Consider the following 23,339-nt stretch of genomic DNA (forward strand, 5'->3'; position numbering starts at 1 on the left):
GTGTCTCAGATCTTCTGATTTCAACTAATCTTATCCTACTGACTCCCACTACACTACTTCTTCTCAACCTGGATCTTTTCTTTTCCGTCTGTTTTTATCAAAGTTTCGCCGAACAATATCATTATTTCTCAAATTAACCTTACTGCAACATATTGTTCTATTCCTCTCTCCCCTCATGTTCCTCTGTACACAGTAATCTTCTTTTACACCTTTATATTATGTCTTGATCAATCTTCTTCTTTCAGACTTTCTTCCTCCTCTTACTCTCTCTCTTTTCACTTCCTCAAATATCATAATGTTTATTCTATCATCTAATAACTTCCTTTCTTCTAATTTTCCTCCTAAATCCTCTGCCCCCCCCCCTCCCCTCCCTTCTTTCTCAAACTTTTAAGTCTTCTCCCCCCAACACCCAACCCCTACCCTCCTCAATTATCTCCCCCTTTCTTCAAACTCTGTTTGCCTTTTCCACCCTTTCCTTCTCCTGAATTCCTTGAACACAAGCCTCTCCCACATAACCATCCCTCCACTATACTTATATTCAATTCTCAACCCAAAACGATTCTCCATTATCCTCCCTCCACTGATCCCACTGATCCCAACCTGTCCTCCATTATCCTTCCTCCACTGATCTTGATCTATCTATCCTCCATTATCCTCCCTCCACTGATCCCACTGATCCCACTGATCCCAACCTGTCCTACATTATCCTCCCTCTTCCCTTCTTGTCTTATATCTTCTTTAATTCTGTAATTAATGAAAATTTCAATTTGTTTACGTTACTCCGGGCCCTAATGTAATTATTAGTGTAACTAATTCAATTATTTCACGTATTTATCAGTCACTACACACAGTACACACTCTCTCCCCTTGGGTCTCCCCAACAAAGCACGTGGGGGGCGGGGGGGGGGGGGTTAAAATATGATATTGCTTTAAAAAGCCCAATTTTGGTCGAAAAAACCGTTCTCTCATTCCTTTTCCATTTTTTAACTGAAATCTTCTAAAAAAACTAGCATTGCAAATATTTTTCCTAATATTATTAATCCTGAATTCCTAAATTTTTAAATCCTCATTAAAATATTACCAAAATCTACTCAGACTAAATATCTACCATTTGGATTTTATTCTGGAAAAATTATAATTAGTTGGAGATATTTAATAAAAATGTGGATATTTTAAGCATTTTATTGAAGCTTTCAGCAACATCCTTTCCCATACATCATATTATACATATTTTTACATATTTGGATGATTTGATACAATATTTTACATAATTTTGGCATTTTTTCGAGAAAGAAATTAATTCGCGGATAACAAGTAAACATAACCATTTTAACAGTTTAAAAACATATTTGGCATATTGTTAATCAATATTTTTGGATGAAAATTTGTAAAACAAAATGAATTCGTTAAAAAAAATCCCCTGTTTGATTCTATGCATAAACCTATAAAAACACAATATTACGACATTATATAAACTTACGTTTAAATAAATAATAAAATCACAGATATATGCCAGCGTATTTTCACTACATGAAAACAACAAATAGCGAGGTATTAGGTTTCATAAGTTTGATGAGGAATCACTAAGCGGAGAAAACGAAATTCATTAATAAACAAAGAGAAATTTAGTTTTCTAAGACAAGTTTAGGCTTCATAAGTTTGAGTTTGAGGAAAAAAAATGTTGTTTGAAGGGAGAAGTTTGAGTTTGTTGAATAAAGTTTGGGGTTGATAAGGATAAGGTTTGATGGGATGAGTTAGGATTTGATAGTATAAGTTTGGATTTTATAGGAGAAGTTTGAGTTTGATGATAGACGTTTGAGTTTTTTGAAAACAGTTTGGGGTTGATAGGGTAAGTTTGGGTTTGATTGATAAGTTGATAAGGACAGATTATGTTCAGATAAGTGCATCTAATAAAATGAAGGTTAGAATATCTCTAGTATTGGAAAAGGTATGGGTACGAAGTGAATCTGAACCGGACCAAGAGATTTAACCAGGACAAGTTCTGGTTCAATGAGCCAAGGATTAGAGAAGATAAATAAACAGCAGTCCCCCAAACCAGGAACAAGAGTTTTTACCAGGATTGAAAGTTTCTCCCAAACTTCTCCGATCAAAGAACCCTTGAACATCTATTGAGAACAGACGAGATAAATCTTTCCTAACAAGGTTAAGGATTAAAATATCAACAAACGCCCAATGAAGAGTTTATAATGTTTACAAGTAAAGTTAAGGTATAGAAGTTTACCCGGAAAGGATGAGACTTTAGGACGACTGTAGTGAATTTATTCGGTCTTTCTTCTTACATTCATATTCTATGTAACTATTAGTATTTAATTGAAAAACAATAATCGACTGGATTTCGTGTGGGATCCGTGTATTCTTTTGGTTTTGAGTTCAATGGTATCAAATATAATTTTAGGTAAAATGTTAGAGATCGAAGTTTTCTACTAGGTTCTGTTGAATACAATATTATGAAAAATGTTATTGCTGGTTTCTCATGATATGAGCATATATGCACACTGTACACTGCACTGGGTAGGGTAGGTATGGCACATGGAGGCCCCAAACAATGCATTATTTCTACCATAAGCTTTTTAATGCAATTCTATGTCTTTGATGCAGGTATTTAATGCAGAAAAAGCCATTCCGTTAAATAAAACAAGGAGAAATAAAAGAGAATTTATGAAATTTCGCTCATATCAAAAATCAGTGTTGCCTTCAACCAATAACTCAAAGTAATTAACTAAAAACTTTTACTTATGTCGTTAAATGTTTTTTTTTCTAATTTAGACAACTCCGATATTCTCAAGACAAACAATGTTTTTAATAATTTTATACATTTTTCTAACTTGAAATAAGAGAATGATATATGTAGAGATAAATCTGGTTGAGTTCTGAATGAATGATCCTTGGTAATGAAGAATTTGCACCATGGAGAGATGGATTAAAGATTACTCTCATCCCTCTCTTATCTGCGGAAACCTGAACCTTGTCTTTTTTCCTATATTCAAGTTTAAAAAACGGAACCACAACTTTCATCACTTGATTCCGAGCAGAAATAAAAATGGGCGAACTCAGAGAACTGAGAGAGAACACCTTTTAACTTCTCCCGTCCTAGCAGCTCATGGTTTAGTGTCCTATCAAGATCCCTCTGCTGTAAGGAGCTCAAGGAGCAAAATGTCTGTGAATACTGTAGAATAAAGACTGACTGAGGATCCAGTGTTTCTAGAGCCGGGAGTAGCTCCCCTCCTTCGACTAGCAAGGATTCAGTTAGAGCTCCATATGCAGCTTCTAATCCAGCAACGCTGATAGCACTAGAAACTGCACATTTCTCCAGTTGATCTGGAGTATCTAAACCCAACCCTGTCCATCGGTTAGACAGACAGCCAGCTATCCGGAGCAAGGGTTTATTTGCTTCCTCCGTCCTGCTCAGGGAAAAATTTCCAGTGTAAGATCCGTCTAAAATCCGTCCTGTTGGAGTAAATACACTTCCTGTTCCAGCAACTCCAGTGATCACTGCTTCAGCTATCATGACGCCCAACCCTCCAAGGTTTACGTTGGATGGATACCTGGGATGGAATAAAGGTTCGGAGAGAAGATATTCAGGTATAACAACCTTGTTAGCTGATGGAGAATAGGTAACCTTCTTCTCCAACAGGTTGGATAACCACCGAGTTTCTTCTCCGGGTGAGAGAAGAGAATGCTCCTGTCTTTTTCTCAAGAAATGCATCCCGTACTGAATGTTTTGAAAAAAGTCTTCGTTTTGAACAGACATGTCTTTAAACATAATCTTTAGAAACCTCCTGTCTCTGAGTATATCCGGAGTTCCAACCTGAATACTCATGGAGTGTAGCTTGTCGATAGCGTTCTGCCGGGTTAAGTAATCAAACTCTCTACTGCCTGACACCTTGTGTCCCACTGTATCCCTGATCCTGGAGAACATCCTGTGAACTGCAACCTCTCTTTCATCCGTCATTCCCTGAAATATATCGAGTATGAGAACAATACAAATCCGGGAAATTCCGATGAAAATATTTCCCTTTACTCTGACAAGCCTCATTTCCAACAATATGGATCTATTATATACTAAACTATACATATACACTCTAGGAGACCAGAGCACTAGGGGACTTTGGGACTAAAGAAATAGGGAACCATAGGACCAGGGGACTAGGGGACAAATTGTATGATAAATCTGACGGACGACCAGGATAATCTGATATCAGAAGAACATAATATCAGATTAAAGTAACCATGAGACCTGGGTATAGTTTACCAGAATCTTGAAACAATAAAAACTGGGTACCAGGATACCAGAATCAGAAAAAAAAATAAAACTAGGGAACCAAATACCAGATTCAAAAATCTCAAGGCTACATTGACCAGGATATCAGAATCGGTAAAAATAAAAGACTGAAAGGACCTAAGTAATGAAATCAGTAAACCATAAAGCCAGGTGACTAGGATACCAGAATCAGAAACCGATAAAAAAGACCAAGATACCAAAACTAATAGATCACAAGACTAGAAGGACCAGAATCTTTAAACCTACGGAAGGCTGAACCTCTTATCACTGAAAGAATAACTTAATTTTAATCCCATAATATCTCTCTCTCAAATAGGAATCCACTACGGTTCATTCCTCCCTTCCCAGATTCTGGTGGGATTTGAACCATTAAGGTTGGTTAATCACACCACTTGAATATATTTATAAAAAGACAACTATTGAGCCAAAGTACCCACCCCTCCACCCAGAATTTGAACTCTTTGAACAACACAATAAAACTCTTTTATTTACCTGGGTTTCGTAGTATATAGAGTCCATGAGATGCCCGAAGAACTTCTGCGTGACATCATAGCAGAACTCCCATCTCTGTAAAGGTTTCTGTGCTCCTGTCTGGAACTTCAAGTACATGTTCATCACCTCCGTATATGTACTACTGAGATACGGCATGTACGTGTGTACCAGCTGCCAGATCAGGTAGTTGTTTAGGCTGGCCCGGTCCGTCGTAGACATGATGACCGCTATATCAGCAGCGTACTGTGGGGAGACGACGATGACGTCAGTGTTTTCGGAGATTTTAGCGCTAGGGAAACAAGCTTTCAGCACCTCAACCCATGGTATATTTATAGACATGGTTCTTAACTCTTTCACCTAAACAACAAAATATTTGAAATGAGAAAAAATGAAAAGAAGGAGGAAAAAAGAGAGGAATGAATTAGGAAAATGATGAGAAGAAGGAGAAAAAGATAAGAAAAAAATGAGACTGATAATGAGGCTAAAAAATTGAGGAAAATAAAAAAATGAGAAGGCAAATGAAGCAGAAATAGAAGGAGAAAAAGAAGAAGAAACAGGATAAGAAGGAGAAAAAGAAGAAGAAACAGGATAAGGAGGAGAAAAAGAAGAAGAAACAGGATAAGGAGGAGAAAAATAAGAAGGAAAAGAGTTAACAAAAGAGAAGGAAAACAAGAAGTTAAAAGGAGAAGGAAGACAAAAAGAGGAGAAAATAAATAAATAATACAAAACGTTTTACAATAAAGAAGGAGAAAGCACCAATAATTTAGACAGTGGTAGAAGAGAAAAACTACTGTGCAGGAGTTGTTTCTAAAACTTTTATTTATATTTTCAAACCTTTATAAATCTAAGAACTGAAGACAATAAAGAGAAAAATGAATTTATTATTCATAGTTTTAGCTAAACTACTCTATCAATTCACACCAATTCAAGATAGATAGATAGATAGATAGATAGATAAATAGATAGATAGATAGATAGATAGATAGATAGATAGATAGATAGATAGATAGATAGATAGGTTCTAACACTTTTGCCATTTATGAATAATTGAGTACTGCCGAGAAATTGAAAACTGTTCCAAGCCGTTCGTGTTAATCTATTTACATTTAATATCCAATATTTTATAAAATATTGCTCATCTGGAGTATAGAGATAAAATGATTGATTTTGCACAGGATTTTATCAATATGTATTCAGGAATCTGATTATTTTACAGACAAAAAAGACAAGAAGGATAAAATTTAAACCCCTCCCTCAAGTTCCTAATTTTGAATTTCTATTTCAAATTATTCAAATTAGTCAAGTTTTGATTATATTTAAGTTATGTTCCTTTGCATAAGTTGGGGAAGAAAGGAGATTAACATATGTATATGGACAAGATGTATAATGTATATTAAGAACCACCCTCCCATCTCCTCCCCCCTCCCATCTCCTCCTCCCTAAAAGAAAAGAAATAAGGAATGAGGTGAAATAAAAGTGGAGCGGAGCTAGGAGACAAGTAGGACCAGAGGAAGGTGAAATGAGAAGAAAGAATTGGTGGAGGAAAGTGCATTCGTGGGAGCTAGGAGAGGAGAAAAGTGGAAGATTAAAGTGGAATCGGAGGGAGCCAGTAAAGAAGGAATATGGGATTTTAGGGAATAACAGAGAAGAAGAGTTTAGAAGAAAACCGGGATCAGTTGGAGTTGATGGAAGAAGATGGATTGGAGGAAGAAAATGGGATCGGAGGTAGTGAAGAAAAAAGTGGGATCGGAGGGAGGGGAACAGAATAGCGTGATCAGAGGGAGTTGAGGAGAAAAGTGAGATCGGAGGAAGTTTAGGGAAGAGGCGGGAGTAAAGGAGGAATGGTCGGATCGAAGGGATTAAAAGAGGAAAGTAGGATCAGATGGAGCAAAGAAGAAAAGTGAAATCAGGGAGAGTGGAGGAGAAAAGTGGAATCAGAGAGAGATGATGAGAAAATATGGATCAGAGGAAGTTTATGGAAGGTTGGATCAGAGGAAGTTTATGGAAGGTTGGATCGAAGGAATTAAAAGAGGAAAGTGGAATCAAAGGGAGTAGAGAAAAGAGGGTGTAAAGAAGAAGTTTTGGGTAAGTGAACCTTGGTCTAAATGAAGTAGGTCTCTGAATTTTATTTCGAAATTATTCTGTATATTCTGTATAAAGTAGATAAAGCATTGAAAACTACAAACTACTCAGTGCTCCGTACAAGGACTCAGGACTCAGAATTGCAATTTAGGAAAGCTTTACAAACTTTATTCATTAAAATTTAAACAAATTGTGATGATTTCAAATTGAGAAAGATTATGTTAGTTTGGTCGAGTAGTTGACAAAACTCAAAATCAAAAACCTTTGTAGCTACGCAGTATTCAGTGCAAACCAAGTATAGGATCTATAGGATTTAGAACTAGATTCTAGGATTTAGAACTAGATTCAAGGATTTAGAACTAGATTCTAGGATTTAGAACTAGATTCTAGGATTTAGAACTAGATTCTAGGATTTAGAACTAGATTCTAGAATTTAGAACTAGATTCTAAGATTTAGAACTAGATTCTAGGATTTAGAACTAGATTCTAGGATCTAGAACTAGATTCTAGGATCTAGAATCTAGGATTAAGAACTAGATTCTAGGATCTAGAACTAGATTCTAGGATCTAGAATCTAGGATTTAGTATAAATTTATTTATGTTTATACGATATACGATAGAATATTATTCAGCCGTTTAAGATAAAAAGATAAATTAATAATATCTTCAGGTTTTACAATTCTAAAATAATGAAATATAATAAACTGCTCCCTTGCCGGTTATATTTAGATTAGTTCTTAAATAAGAATTGTCATGTTTGTGAAGTCAGTTTGTGTCCTATAAAAGAGAAGTTGGAGAAACTCAAATAAATTCTTCCAATCAGTAACTGGTGCAGTTCAAATCAGAAAATTTGAAATATTTTAAAATGTTTCAGTCTAGGTAAGATGCTCGTTATCATAGTTTGGAAATAAAGGTGTGGAATGTACCTAAATAAAATGTGAATAAACATTTACTAATTTTTAACTATAGACATCAAACTTAATTGTTTAGAAAAATGAATTTTGAACTACAAGATTTAAGTTTCGAACTACAAGATTTAAGTTTTGAACTACAAGATTTAAGTTTCGAACTACAGAGTTTAAGTTTCGAACTACAGGATTTAAGTTTTGAGCTAGAAAATTTAAGTTTCGAACTACAGAATTTAAGCTTCGAACCACAGGATTTATGTTTTGAACTACAGGATTTAAGTTTCGAACTACAGAGTTTAAGTTTCGAACTACAGAATTAAAGTTTGAAAGATGATTAATCCTTAAAGATAGGTTTAATATTTTTTAATATCAGAAACAAATATAAATACTGTACCTTCATCTTATTGTTTATTTTCATCGGATCATTTAGATAATCCAAACCCGGAGTAATCTCTGCAATTCTCTTCTCGAAATTGAAGATATCGATGGCGAACTTGTAAGCTTCGTTGCTCGGAGCTCCGAACAGTTGGGCAGAATCTTTCATGAAGGTCTGATAAGCCTGGACAGAAAATATTAAATATTTTGCAGATGTTTGAGAGACTGTGAGTTGCGGAGATATGAGACAGCAGAATAGAAATTAGAATTTCTTGGAATTAATTAATTTTAAGTTTTCTTTCAGAATGCTAAAAATCAATTAGTTATTATTTTCATAAAATTCGAACAAAATCTTTTTTTGAGAAAGAAACATTGAAACAAAGTTTGTGTTCCTTTGTAAAGTTTGTGCTTCTGTTTAAAATTTGTGTTTCTGTGTAAAGTTTGTGTTCCTGTGTGAAGTTTGTGTTCCTTTGTAAAGTTTGTGCTTCTGTTTAAAATTTGTGTTTCTGTGTAAAGTTTGTGTTCCTATGTAAAGTTTTTGTTCCTCTGTAGAGTTTGTTTTCCTGTGTAAAGTTTGTCTACCTGTGTAAATTTTGTGTTCATGTGTAAAGTTTGTGTTCCTCTGTAAAGTTTGTGTTCCTCTGTAAGTTTGCGTTCCTGTGTAAAGTTTGTGTACCTGTGTAAATTTTATGTAACTGTGTAAAGTTTGTGTTCCTCCGTAAAGTTTGTCTTCCTGTGTAAAGTTTCAAAATACCTGAATTGAAGAATCATTTGGAAATCTCTGATAGAACGTTTTCTCTGGTAAACCCAACCCTGCCGGAGATATCCTGATTTCAGCATATATATTAATATCCTGATATTTTTTAGAAGTATTTATCTTAACTCCAGCAATATTGTTAATTTCATTCAATTTATCACAGTGATCTAAAATGTGATTGCACTCGCACAAAAATCTATTAGAATTTTGACAATTACTTCTTTTAAATTGAAGCTAGAAACATAGAATTTTGACATTTACTTCTTTTAAACTGAAGCTAGAAACAAACTCTTTAAAGTTATAAAATGTACGTGTCTAGGCTAGTTAGTAAGGTAAGAATATTAACCAAGACGTTGCTACACTTCAAATTGACCAAGTCTTGCACTAGTTCGTGCATACCACTGGTTCTCTATCTTTGAATCTTACTCCCTCTCTCCGACCTTTCCATATAAGTTCTAACTGTCAGCGTTTACATAAACTAGAACAAAATAGAAAACAAAATCCTGATGTTAAAACTTACTAAATAGCTCGTAAAATCAAGTTGCCCTGAATGTGTTAAGAATTGCAAGAAATGTACTAAGTAGTTGGACTGACTAATTTCAATATTCGCAAGAAACAGAAATTTGTAGAAGTTGGAAGATCTAAATCTGGGACAAGTGATGTCAATGAAAACTAGAGCTCAATATACAAACATTGATAAGTTACTAAAGACATGAGTTTTAAAATGTACAAGAGTAGAGGAAATGGAGCTTTGTGTGCATAAGCATTAAAGGGGCGGACCGGCTATGTAAGGTAGTTAAACTGAGTATGCAGTGTTGTGGACACATTCTTTAGGATTCATAGCCGGTCTGTACATTTAAAGTGTAAATAAATGAAACAAACTGTATGGACTGAGAAATCGTCAAAACTAGTTGTACATAAGGAACAAGGAGCCAAAAGATGATTTACTCATTTAGTTTCATAAAAAGCTGAGTATTTAGATAAGATGAAGAAAACTAGTGATACGTTTAATCTCCGGAGATAAGAAGGCGGGGAGGAAAATATTTTAAGGGAATTTAAAATAGGAACTAACGCTAGTAAATTTCAAGCCAAGTCTCCTCAAACTAAAGTTTAGAATTTTAAACAAAGAAATATTTCTTTAAATAATCCAGGTTTATGTTGATATACATTGTACTAGACAAGGCACCATTTTAAATCGTTCTCAAATAGGTGGATTTTTCTGTTTAAATTGGTGGATTTTCCAGAATCTATCTTCTATCTATCAATATATAAATTTGGCTTGTCTGTTTGTCTGTTTGTCTGTCTGTCTGTTTGTATCCAATAAACGTCAAAACGGCTGAACCGATCGGGCCCAAATTTTTTGTGGGACATCTAGGGACCCCAGGAAAGGTTTATGAAAAATCAAAATTTCAAATATTTGTCTCCATCAAAATTCGATCGTCATTAAATTTTTAAAAATTTTGAAAATCCGCGAAATTTTTTGTGAAAATCCGCGAATTATTTTTGTTTTGTTTTACGATGTACACAAAGAGAACATGTTCACAACTAATTTAGAAGATGGGCGCGGAGCGCCCTCTAAGGCTAGTATAATAAATTTACTTTTTTCGTATATATATATATATGTTGCGTATAGTCGGCCAAACGGCTGGTCCGATTGGGCTGAATTTTTTTGTGGACACTCATGGGTGGCCGGGGGGTGTAATTTAGACTAAAAAAATCAAAATTTAAAAAAAAAAAAATTTTCCCACGGGCAACGCCGGGCCCTTCAGCCAGTAATAAATAGATAAAAAACCTTCCCTGGAGTAATGCACGTTTCTTCTAACAATTTTGGCTCGATCGGTTCAACCGTGTTTATGTTTATTGGATACAAACAAACAAACAGATATACAAGAAAAGTATAGATATAGATATATATATGTGTTCCTGATGATATTTTGTCCAGGAACTCGGAAATCAGGAACTACGTCAACTTGAAAGAATGCATTAACCATGTACTCCGAGTGCAGTTCTCTTAGTACCCTGAGAAAAAAAAACAATAAAGGAATTAAGTTTTTATCACAAACTCCCATGATCTAATCCCTTTGACATTTCACACTTTTGGCTATTTTATATAACAGAATTCATAGTTTGGAATATCTAAGGTTCACGACGTCAGATTGCAGAAATACAGGGATTAATAAGAGTTTGTGGCAAGATCTCAATTCCTTTCTAAAATATTTTATAAGTTTTTCAATAATCTAAAGATATTAACCTGTGAGGATCCCAATTGTAGAGATTAAAAGTTCTGAGAACGTCCCAACCTCCGAGATTATTCACAATCTTAATCAGAGGTTTCTCCTTGTCCGACTCTATATAGTCTAGAGATTTACAGCTCTCATAGAAGTGCTGAACCTTCCACTCTATACTGTCATACTGAAATATATTAAAATCTAGGATCTGTAATCTGAACTTTGCTACAGGCTCAGCTGGTACCAGAGGGATATCTCAACATGTTGGGTTGGACTGAACTTTCAAATGTATCAAAACGTTCTTGGATTTAAATTTTGATGGTTTTTTAAATGCTCACAAATATCTTCGACATAGAAAATAGTACATGAGTTTAAGATGATGACTATTTAACATTTTTTATCCAAATACATTTTAAATTGTAATTTTTCTAAATTTTGGCCAAAAGGATACCGGCAAAATCTATAATTTGAATAGAAAAGAAAAAACAATATTTTAAAGTTAAGTTTGTATTCCTATATATGTTTGCTAACTGTTAACATTATCCTGTTATGTAACTCGATACGTTTAGTTAGGTGTGACCTAGAAGTGTAGTTAGGTATTCCCCTGAACCCGATCCCTGAGACAGGACGGAGAACTTGAACCTGTTCCCGGAGACGGGACGGAGAACTTGAACCTGTTCCCGGAGACGGGACGGAGAACTTGAAACTTGCCAGGAAATTCTCTCTCTCAAGTTCAGTATATGTTCGGAGAATATTTACGGGAAAATATTAATTTTCAAGAATATATATTTAAAATAATATTTCGAATTTCAAGTTTTAATGTTTATAAGCTTGGGATGATTTCCAAAAGAATTCGTAAACAGTTAGACTGCTGGGACAAATCTATATCCGTCCCTACTTTGAATCAACATGCCCTTCCCAATCTTCTTTTTAGTTAAAGGGACTGTAAGCGTAATTTCAAGTGACCCTCTGTACAATGAAAACATAAAGGATGATTTATTTAAATCTAGAAAAACGCCAATATTTTCCCCATTGTTGATCAGATAGAAGTTTCAAGGGCACCGTTGTGAATCAGACATTGCCATCTTTGCATGGAGGCTCACTTGAAAATACGCTTACAGTCTTTTTAACCTAGAAAGTGTCTGAAGAAAATAAATTCTTCCAGTCTGATGTGCATATTTTATTAGTAAAAAAGTTTTTTTTTGTGTTTTTATTTTATCTTATAGGTATTAAATGCTTATTTTCAAATATGTAAACAATCCCTTTAACAAGCGCAAGCTAGAGGTTAAAGCTTAAAGTCCTGCAAAAAAACTAGATCTGTTGATAGCCTTCACATAAGTCGACCCTTCAAAGTTTAACTAAATTGTTTACGTATGTTTACACTCACTGGGAAATCTAAAATTTTAGATAATTTTCTAGTAATCAGATCAAGAGATAGTTGATAGATAGATAGTTACATTCTATGTACATATAAGATAAACAGAGAGATAGATGATTGATTGATTGATGAATGAATGGGTTCTGGGTGGATAAATGAATAGATTAATGATTGATCTTCATGTAATATAAAAATGAAAAATAATCTTAGATTTGCAGTCACAGAAGCAGCGTTATTCCACAAAAGAAAAATGCTCTTTTAGAAATTGTAAACGTAATTTTAAGACAAAAAAGACGACTAATTGTTAATCCAATAAAGGGCTATTATCAAGAGTACTGCTGTGAATCGGACATATCACGCTTTAAATTAAGGATCACAGTTACCTGACTAGGCTTATGGCTGAACATTGAGACAATCCTACTTTTCTCCCTGCTTGTCCGTTCTTCCATCTCCTGGAGTAAACTCCAACTACTACGTCCTTCAGGAATTCTCCTGAAATAAGATATTCCGGTAAAATTAACCAGATATCGCTCTCTTTGCTACCTGGATAGCTCCCATCCTTGTCTTTTATAAGTCTATCACTAGTCTATGTATAATTTCTGGATTACTCCTATCCTTGTCTTTTACTAATCTATCCAACCTGGATTACTTCTATCCTTGTCTATTACTAGTTTATTCTACCCGTTTTACTCCTGCATTTGTCTATTACTAATTCATCCTTCCTGATCCTTGTCTATTTACCTGGATTACTACCATCCTTGTCTATTACTATTCTACCTGGATTACTCCTATTCATGTCTATTACTACTTTATCCTACCTGGATTACTCCCATTTTTGTTTATTACTAATCTATTCTATCTGGATTACTCCTATCCTTGTCCATTACTAAAATATTCTACCTGGATTACTCCTATTCTTGTCTATTACTAATCTATCCTATAACCTGGATTACTCCTATACTTGTCGTTTACTAATCTATCCTACCTAGATTACTCCTATCCTTGTCTATTACTAATCTATCCTACCTAGATTACTCCTATCCTTGTTTATTACTAATCAATCCTTCACGGATTACTCCTATCCTTGTCTATTACTAATCTATCCTACCTGGATTACTCCGTCCTTGTATATTTCAAATCTATCCTACCTGGATTACTCCGTCCTTGTATATTTCTAATCTATCTTACATAAAAGCAATTTATTACCTGGATTGTTCCCACCCCCCGCAGGCGTATGTGTACATATCTCTACAGGGTTGTATAGAGGTATTCCTGAACTCCACCAGGTGAGCTGCAGACTCCAGGCAGGCTGGAGTATTACAGAACTCCAAGGGTCCAGTATACCGCAGATGTGAGGCTGAAAATATATTTTATTCAATTCTAATTCAATTATAATCATTATGTTTAAACCAAAGACTCTTTAAAGGACAGGTGTAGTATAAAGAACGGATTGGAAAAAGGACGTATATTATAAAGAACTGATTGGATAAAGGACGGATATTATAAAGAACGGATTGGAAAAAGGACGGATATTATAAAGAACGGATTGAAAATGGACGGATATTATAAAGAACGAATTGGAAAAAGGACGGATATTATAAAGAACGAATTGGAAAATGGACGGATATTATAAAGAACGGATTGAAAATGGACGGATATTATAAAGAACGAATTGGAAAAAGGACGGATATAATAAAGAACGGATTGGATAAAGGACGTATATTATAAAGAACGGATTGGATAAAGGACGGATATTATAAAGAACGGATTGGAAAAAGAACGGATATTATAAAGAACGGATTGGAAAAAGGACGGATATTATAATTTTTATATTATCGGAAAAAGAACCGATATTATAATTTTTATATTATCGGAAAAAGGACGGATATTATAATTATTATCTTATTGGAAAAAGGACGGATATTATATAATTATTATATTATTGGAAAAAGGACGAATGGTATAAGGAAAAACTGATAAAGAGGGCAGATGGTATAAAGTACAGGTGTTGTATACCGATGGTATAGAAGATGGTTGGTAAAAAGGACGGTGGTTTAAAGAACGGGTTGTGGAAAAGAAGAAAATGGACGGATATTATAAAGAACGAATTGGAAAAAGGACGGATATTATAAAGAACGAATTGGAAAAAGGACGGATATAATAAAGAACGGATTGGATAAAGGACGTATATTATAAAGAACGGATTGGATAAAGGACGGATATTATAAAGAACGGATTGGAAAAAGGACGGATATTATAAAGAACGGATTGTAAAATGGACGGATATAATAAAGAACGGATTGGAAAAAGGACGGATATTATAATTTTTATATTATCGGAAAAAGGACGGATATTATAATTTCTATATTATCGGAAAAAAGGACGGATATTATAATTATTATCTTATTGGAAAAAGGACGGATATTCTATAATTATTATATTTTTGGAAAAAGGACGAATGGTATAAGGAAAAACTGATAGAGAGGGCAGATGGTATAAAGTACAGGTGTTGTATACCGATGGTATAGAAGATGGTTGGTATAAAGGACGGTGGTATAAAGAACGGGTTGTGGAAAAGACTGGTGGTAGAAAGGACAGGTTGTGTATAGGACGGGTGGTATAAAGGACAGGTTGTGTGAAGGACGGGTGGTATAAAGGACAGGTGGTGTATAGGACGGGTGGTGTAAAGGACAGGTTGTGTTAATGACGGGTGGTACAAAGGCCAGGTTGTGTGTAAGACGGGTGGTATAAAGGACAGGTTGTGTATAGAACGGGTGGTGTAAAGGACAGGTTGTGTATAGGACGGGTGGTATAAAGGACAGGTTGTGTGAAGGACGGGTGGTATAAAGGACAGGTTGTGTGTAAGACGGGTGGTATAAAGGACAGGTTGTGTATAGGACGGGTGGTAGGTTGTGTATAGGACGGGTGGTATAAAGGACAGGTTGTGTGAAGGACGGGTGGTATAAAGGACAGGTTGTGTATAGGACGGGTGGTATAAAGGACGGGTTGTGTATAGGACGGGTGGTATAATGGACAGGTTGTAAATAGGACGGGTGGTATAAAGGACGGATGGGGAATACTTTTATTAAGATTTGAAGGAGAGTGAAGATCTATTAATATAAAGAATGAATAGGAATAATATTTGACATGATTGGTTTCCGACATTAATCTTGGAAATGGAGGGAGTTCATCATTATGTATAGAAAGACATTTTGAATATTCTTTGAAATATTTCGAATTTTGAGAAAATATGACCAGTTATTCAATATGTATATGATATATATATAGATAAGTATATTTTTGCTGAACTCGGGGTAAATTGTAAAATGATTATAAAGTAGTAATCTCTGGGTGTCTGTTTGTTTGTTTATTTGTGTGTCTATCATAACTCATGAACATTGAACACTTGTAAAAAATTGTAATTGATTAACTCGTTAGAACAAGGGAAATGTGCTGAAGTTAGGTTGGACAAATTTCATGGATCTCCGGACAAAGCTGGGTTCCCAAGCTATCACCCTCAACTAAGCTTTCGGTGAGTACCGGAGATATAGTAGGGGTTTAGCGGAGAGTGCTATTTATATATATAATATATATATCCATAGAGCGAAAAAGTAATGCATTCCCCCTCCCTCCACCCACGCCTCCGATGTTGGCTAGAAGTATACAAATTAATCCCAGCAACTAACCAAATATAAATCCCCCAGAGAAAAATATTAAAACCAAACCAAACCCTAAATGTTTCCGATATTTGTAGAAATACTACCGCTATAAAAATACTTCAGATGTATTTACGATATTTATATAATAGTATTTCTAATTGTTGAAACACTAACTACATTTTTTCCACATAGATATAATACTCAAATATTTTCATATGTAGAAATACTACTCAAATATTTCCACAAAGAACGGTAATTACGACATACTACAAAATTATCTCCGAAATAACAGAAATACTACTAACAAAATGTCGGCTTTTTCGAGACTAAAAATATTGCTGTTTTGTCATTGCATTGACGCAATTTTAGTGTTAGGGTATAATGTATTAAATGAAATGAAATGAAATGAAAGATAGATCGTGGAAGACCCCCAACGTGGGATCCCCAGACCGACAAAATTGGAAAGCTATCCTTGATGACGGAGATGACGTAATCAGTAATCCTGAGTTAAAGAGCAAGAAAAAAACTTTTCTTTCAGATTTATTTCCTAGTTTGTACGTTACACATTATTGTTTTATAATATGAAAGGGGGAGGGGATTATCTTTACACACAAGGTTACCTTTACAGGATAAGATTGAAAAGACGACCTGAAACTTTTTAAATATAGCGATTTCAAGGTTAGATTAAGTATTCTGTTTTAAATATTATCTTTTAACGGCCTATTTATTCAATTTGTTTGGACAAAGAAAAAAACAGACAGTATAACTTTCAACTGAAGTTTTTTAAATCAAAACAAAAGGTGTGTTGCTAGTCATTCCAAACCATTTTTCCAAATTCAAAAAAACTTTCATTCTTTACATAAATATATTCTCTACAAAACTGCATCAATCTTTTTTCTTAATTGAATAAATACATAGTAGAGAGGGTAGAGGTAAACACTACACTTTTCTAATATCCTCATTTATTAGACCCTGGCAGTAATTTGTTTATTTAGCTTTAATACGAAAATAATGTACTTTAAAATTATTTTGAGAGTAGGTAACACTAAGGAAGTTTTAGCAAACTTAAAATTTCCCGCATTCAATGTCGTTAATTAGTTTTGTTATTTAGTACTTTTGATATTTGCACCAAAGAAAAACCTGATAATTAAGATTCATGAATCCATTTTTGGTACCATTCAATTTGACCTATACAGAAAACAGACCTACAGACTTTACGATCTAAAAAAGTATCATTTCTTGAAAAATGCATGCTGGCAGAGTTTGACGAGTTTAGACGTAAGGACATGGTTTAAATTCGTGAAATCACACGGATAGTAACAACTACGCGTAATTAGTTTGAAAACCCTGTAGGTCGGATTCCTCTAGGTCAGTTTCCATAGCACCCATTATCTTGATCTGTTGTTTGAATGGTTACTAACCTGGCCAGCTGACGAGGAGCGCTATGATAATAATGAGAAGGAAGAACACGAAGATGGAGAGGGCGATGGCAATGTAGCAGCCTCGATCATTCAATCCCAGCTTCTTAGCATACATCCGGAGTAAACTTGTTTTCTCCCTGCGGGACGGGAGTTTTATATCTTCCTGATTAGTCTCAGTACTGGATATAGGACCACTCATCAGCATGGTTTCCTTAACATAACAATATTTAATTTTTCCATTCTAACCTTTTAGAATATTTTCTACACTTCCAACGCCTGTTAAGATCTTGTCTTTTTAATCTGTTTTTTAAAACTCTAAATCCTGCCTCTTTCAATTTTGCTATCTAATTTAGTACGCTTTTTTACATTAAAAATAGAAAAATTACGAGTTAACTTTTTGATTTTGTAGATTTAGGTTTAAAGATTATTGAACTATTTTATTTCTCATTGGTTTCCCACAGAACTTACACAACTGGGGAAAGAATGGATAATTCCAAAATTCTCTAAATCCTTCATTTTATCCTTTTCATTTCGGTTCCGACGCTTTATTACATCTACAACAAAACAAAGTAGGTTTATGATACAGGACTGTTCTCCGGGTAGATGGGATTACATGTAATGAAAATGAAGGTGTAAGTGTAGTTACAGGAATTATGATATCCCTGAGCAAGACTTGAAGTAAGATTTATTCTGAACCATGTAAACCACACACAAAACATTCTTTACACAAAACAAATTTATAGCAAACTTTGTCAAGTAGCATCTTATATTTTCCAGACTCCCGTCCCCCCCCCCTCCCAACCCAACAACCACTACCCCTCCTACCCCTCTCAGACACTTCTAAGTGTGCTAACTCAGAAATATTAAGGTTTTCTCCGGATGAGTTTCTTTGCTCTGTTATGCAAAATATCTAGTTGACTTTATTTCTTTTGTCAACATCTTGACGTTAAAATAAATCTGCGGAATAGACTAATGGTTTAAACTTTTGACATTTATAACATGATTATTTGATCTAACAGAATTCATAATTTAAAATATCTAATGCCAACAACATTGGGTTGCAAAGTTATGGGGATTCGAAAATCAAAGTTTGTGGCAAAGATTCCATTCCTAAGTAACATATAAATGGCCAAAAGTATAAAAAGTATTCTTCATTTGTATGACAGATAGAATGTAGATCAGATGTTGCTTAACTTCCAAAACGTACAATCTATAATTTGATAACAGATTTTATTACATTTTTTTGACTGAATCGAAAGTACAGCATTCTTAACTTATTTAGTGTAAACCAAACCCATTAAAAAAAAGAAAACGAAGGAACAAACCTTATTTTCTTCGATTATTGAGAGAGAGAATTTAATATGAAATATTATTATTCTCGTCCTGAAGATTTCCTAGTATTTACCCCTGATAAATCTTTAATACACTATAGTTCTTGCTGCCATTAGTAAAGTTAGTGCCAATTTTCCACTGTTTCTCTGATTAATAACCCACTTCATTCTTACACTATACTTTTCAAACCTTCTAGTCAACTAGCCTCTCTTCAATTCATCCATTCGTCATTCTCATTCGTCTTTCATTCTCATATCCTTCACTCAGTCATCCTTACATACTTCATCTTTCATCCTTTCATCTTTTCATCTTTTCATCCTTTCATCCTTTCATCCTTTCATCTTTTCATCTTTTCAATCTTTCATCCTTTCATCCTTTCGTCCTTTCATTTTTCTTCCTTTCATCCTTTCATCCTTTCATTTTTCTTCCTACTACATTCATTTATTTATCTTAGTTTATGACACAATTAAGATTTACAATAAAATAAAAAAATTATTTTTCAAAAAGTCTAATCTTTCTGAAGTTTAATCCTCGACTGGTAAATGCTAATCCTCGAACTGACAAGCTCAACCTGACGCGGACACTATATAAACTAAACAAATTTCGACAAACTAAATAAGGATTAGTAAATGTTAATAGATTCAGCCCCCTCCACGCATACATCCAACTACTCAACCTTCCTTCCCTCCCCATGCATAGATTCAACTACTCAACCTTCCTCCCCATGCAAACATCCAACTACTCAACCTTCCTCCCCATGCAAACATTCAACTACTCAACCTTCCTCCCCATTCATACATCCAACTACTGAACCCCACCCCTCCTCGAGAACACATCTAACTACTCAACCTTCCCTCCCTCTCAATGCATACATCCAACTACTCAACCTTCCCTCCCTCCCCATGCATACATTCAACTACTCAACAACCCCCTCCCCCCGCCTGTGCAAAAACTATACAGATATCTAGGTTTTTCTATCTGAAAATTGATACTTTTAATTTGTGGTTTCTACTGTGTAAAAATGGACTTCCGGAATTATGTATCAGAAAAAATGGAGAAAATTGAAAGAACTTACTTCTTTTTTGAGATAGAAAAACAAATATGTCTTCCTCTTGTTACTTTTAAAATGTTCTAAAGGGTACCGTTGTGAATCAGACACATGTCATTATAAAAATAGAAACTCACATTTATTCCACAGTCCCTTTAAACACTCATTGAATAAAAAAATATTGAATAAAAATGAATATTTATCACATTCCAGAATTTTTAATTAAGATTTCCTTCAAATATATTTATATTCCAATTTTGAAAAAAAAATCTGTTAACATCTTAATATTATATAATGTCATAATATTTGATAAATTAAAAAAAATATTTGAGAAATTAATATTCTAAAGTTTAAAGTTTTGTTAGATACTTTCAAAGCAGCTTAAAATATTAAGCTCGGATCGGATAAATGTTGGCCACAAAATAAATGCCATCTTATTGGAGAATATACACCAAGTATGTGTAAAGTTATATAATGCACAGAATCAGATAGATGAGCAGACTGCAAAGATTAAAAACTCATGATAATTTCCGGTTTATAGATCGTTCAGAGACCGGAACACACTCCTGTGGATTATTAACAACCAATATATTCCTTCCGGTAGAACTTATACTTATACTAGAATACATGGATACATGGATAATAGAATACTTGGATTCTAGGATACTTGGATACTTGGATTCTAGGATACTAGGATACTAGGATACTAGGATACTAGAATACTTGGATTCTAGGATACTAGGATACTAGAATACTTGGATACTTGGATACTTGGATACTTGGATACAAGGATACTAGGATACTTGGATACTTGGATACTTGGATTCTAGGATACTAGGATTCTAGGATACTAGGATACTAAGATACTAGAATATTTGGATACTAGGATACTTGGATACTTGGATACTTGGATATTAGGATACTTGGATACTTGGATTCTTGGATACTAGGATACTTGAATACTAGGATACTTGGATACTTGGATACTTGGATACTTGGATACTTGGATACTCTTAATTTAAAAAAAGGGGCATGTCCGATTCAAAATGGTTCCTATTTAAACCTTATCTGATTTTGTCGTATCTTGCTTGAAAAGTAAAAATATTCAAATGACAAAGAGAAAAACATTGATATCTCATTAGTTCTCGATCAAGCCAAGCTTTTAATGGTACTATTGTAAATCGGACAAGCTTTTAATGGTACTATTGTAAATTGGACATGTCACAATATAAATGAAGAGTCAAGTGAAATTTATTTTACAGTCCTTTTCAGGATGGAATTTAAAATATGTTCGCTTGAGAAATAAATTAAATCATCTGAGAAGAATGAATTAAGAAATATTCTTTCACTTTAAATCTAGAATTTTATATCTTAATTGTAAAATACTTCAAAAAAAATTTATTTTCATCTTAATATTAAGATGACTATTAGTGCAGTATTGATATCAAAAAATTTATATTTTTTGATTTATTTGAGAGAAATTATGTGAATTTGATATTTTATAAATGATTTTAGAAGTAAATCATGTGAAAACGTTGTATTGTTATTTTGAGGGGTTTTTACTCAAAATTGAAACGTGAACATATGTTGTCTATTGAGCATCATATCAATTCAATTGTGTTTAAGATAAAAGTATTTATAAGATTATCCGATCTAAAACACACCTCTAAACTTAAAATTTAAAAAATTACGCTTTTTCACTTTATTCTGTTTATTGCTCAGAGTTTAACTACTGGAGATTGTCCTCATACATTAAATATTGTGTTTAGTTTAATTCTGATCAAAATAAAGATAAAAGTTTTTATTCATTAAATTTAATTTCAATATGCATAATGTATTAAATGACGTAATTCATTTATATTCCAAAAACGAATTTTTTGTTGATTTACAAAAATAGATATATTAGGAAATGAGTCGAAGTAAAATTTCATAAAAAATCTACATTTTTTTCAAAAGTAAATAATTATATTGTAAGATTCTGAACTTGTTTGTTTTAATGGCTTAAGTTTTATATTGGAGTGTGGTCGAATTCTAAAATTATAAAACCTATAATAACAGTTCTAAACAAAACACAGTGTGTAAACATGAAACCTGAAACAGCTGATTCAGAAACAACGGTTTCATGATTCATCAAAAAGTACATTTTTAAAACTATCTGAGATATATTCAGTTTTAAAAAAAAAAGAAATATATTGTTGAAAGAACATGAGAAACTCAATGAGTCGGATCTAATATGCCAGAAACTTCATATTTGACTTGTTTTTAAACCTGAAACATTTGAAATTCCAGCTTTCTAAATGAACTTAGAACTGTCTTATTTTTCTTTTTGAGGAATTTAGTTGGTTGACCCCCAGGGGGGAGGGGAATCACCTATACTGGCAACCTGCCCATCCTTCTCTATATTATTCTCTACCTGATCTCCAATATGAGATAGCATGGGATCTATGATATCTCCGTGGTGTGACATCAGGTGGTTTGACTCCATGTGGTCGTATGAGCTGGAGATTACGTGCCGGTGATCCAACCCGTTCTCTCTGGGTTTAATATTTATATGATGGTTTATTAAATGATCTGGAACATATTGTTCCTCAAGATCTCGGTCGTTCCACATATTCACTCCTAGTTCCTTGCTCGCATTTTAAATATCTTTATATTTATAACAACACTCGGACGAGATGATGAATCACTGCATCGTGTGTTTAAATGAAAACTAGGATCAAGGTTCGGTTTCCTGTCTCCGCTCTAGTCAGGAGAATCCTGAATACTACTGAGTAAATTGCACCGCTCTTTCTTCCAACCGGTTCTAGAGAGTTTAGTCCGAGGATTTGTGAGAAGTGACGGTACTCAGTGTTTATATTGAGAGATAAGAGCCGAGAAACCGAACCCTTGGGATAAAATACATCATGCTAAATGATGAGAACAGATATAAAATTTATCCTTGTAGTCTGATTAAACTCTGACGAAAAAAAGAATATTCAGCGTTGTTGCTTTCCATTTTAAATCGATTTAATGTTTACCAACCGTTAAGTTTTTTTTCGAAAAAACTTAGTTAGGGTTTAATCTCTCATTCTAATTCCATCCAATAAAACGTAATACACGTTATATGCTTTAATATCAAATGCATCGCCCTAGAAACTGTCAAAATCCGAAAGATATATAATTAAAGGTTAAAAATTGGTTCGAACGTGAAGAACCAATATATCTGAATTACCGTGAAGGACTCATATTGACTCATCTTTTCCACTGACCTTTAAAAGATAACCTGTAGCTTCTACAATCTATTTTAGGAATATCTAGGAATATCTGAACAATTTTGTATTAGAAAAACCTTTCGGTTAGAACTTATTTTATTTGTA

The 23,339-nt window shown here is 33.9% G+C and overlaps 1 protein-coding gene across 1 annotated transcript; it reads right to left on the minus strand.

Moving 5' to 3' along the window:
- Nucleotides 1-2,264: 2,264 nt before the first annotated feature.
- On the minus strand, nt 2,265-22,777 carry LOC111698894 (endothelin-converting enzyme 1). Its single transcript, XM_023469364.1, has 10 exons — nt 22,397-22,777; nt 17,604-17,814; nt 13,730-13,880; nt 12,907-13,015; nt 11,169-11,329; nt 10,846-10,936; nt 8,915-8,992; nt 8,180-8,344; nt 4,796-5,152; nt 2,265-3,976 (listed from the first exon to the last, which is right to left on the minus strand). Exons 1-10 carry the CDS (start codon nt 22,592-22,594, stop codon nt 3,011-3,013), a joined length of 2,487 nt encoding a protein of 828 aa, XP_023325132.1. The 5' UTR covers nt 22,595-22,777; the 3' UTR covers nt 2,265-3,010.
- Nucleotides 22,778-23,339: the final 562 nt, after the last annotated feature.

This window comes from Eurytemora carolleeae, unplaced genomic scaffold (genome assembly GCF_000591075.1).
Source record: "Eurytemora carolleeae unplaced genomic scaffold, Eaff_2.0 scaffold41, whole genome shotgun sequence".
NCBI lineage: Eukaryota > Metazoa > Arthropoda > Copepoda > Calanoida > Temoridae > Eurytemora > Eurytemora carolleeae.

Excerpts from the sequence above, each read along its gene's own strand:
- LOC111698894 (XM_023469364.1), bottom strand. The coding sequence starts at position 22,594 with ATGTGGAACGACCGAGATCTTGAGGAACAATATGTTCCAGATCATTTA. Across the intron at positions 8,993-10,845 it reads GAGTTCCTGGACAAAATATC|ATCAGGATATCTCCGGCAGG; the intron begins ATCAGGAACACA and ends ATATATGCTGAA. Across the intron at positions 5,153-8,179 it reads AAATAAACAATAAGATGAAG|GTGAAAGAGTTAAGAACCAT; the intron begins GTACAGTATTTA and ends TTTGTTGTTTAG.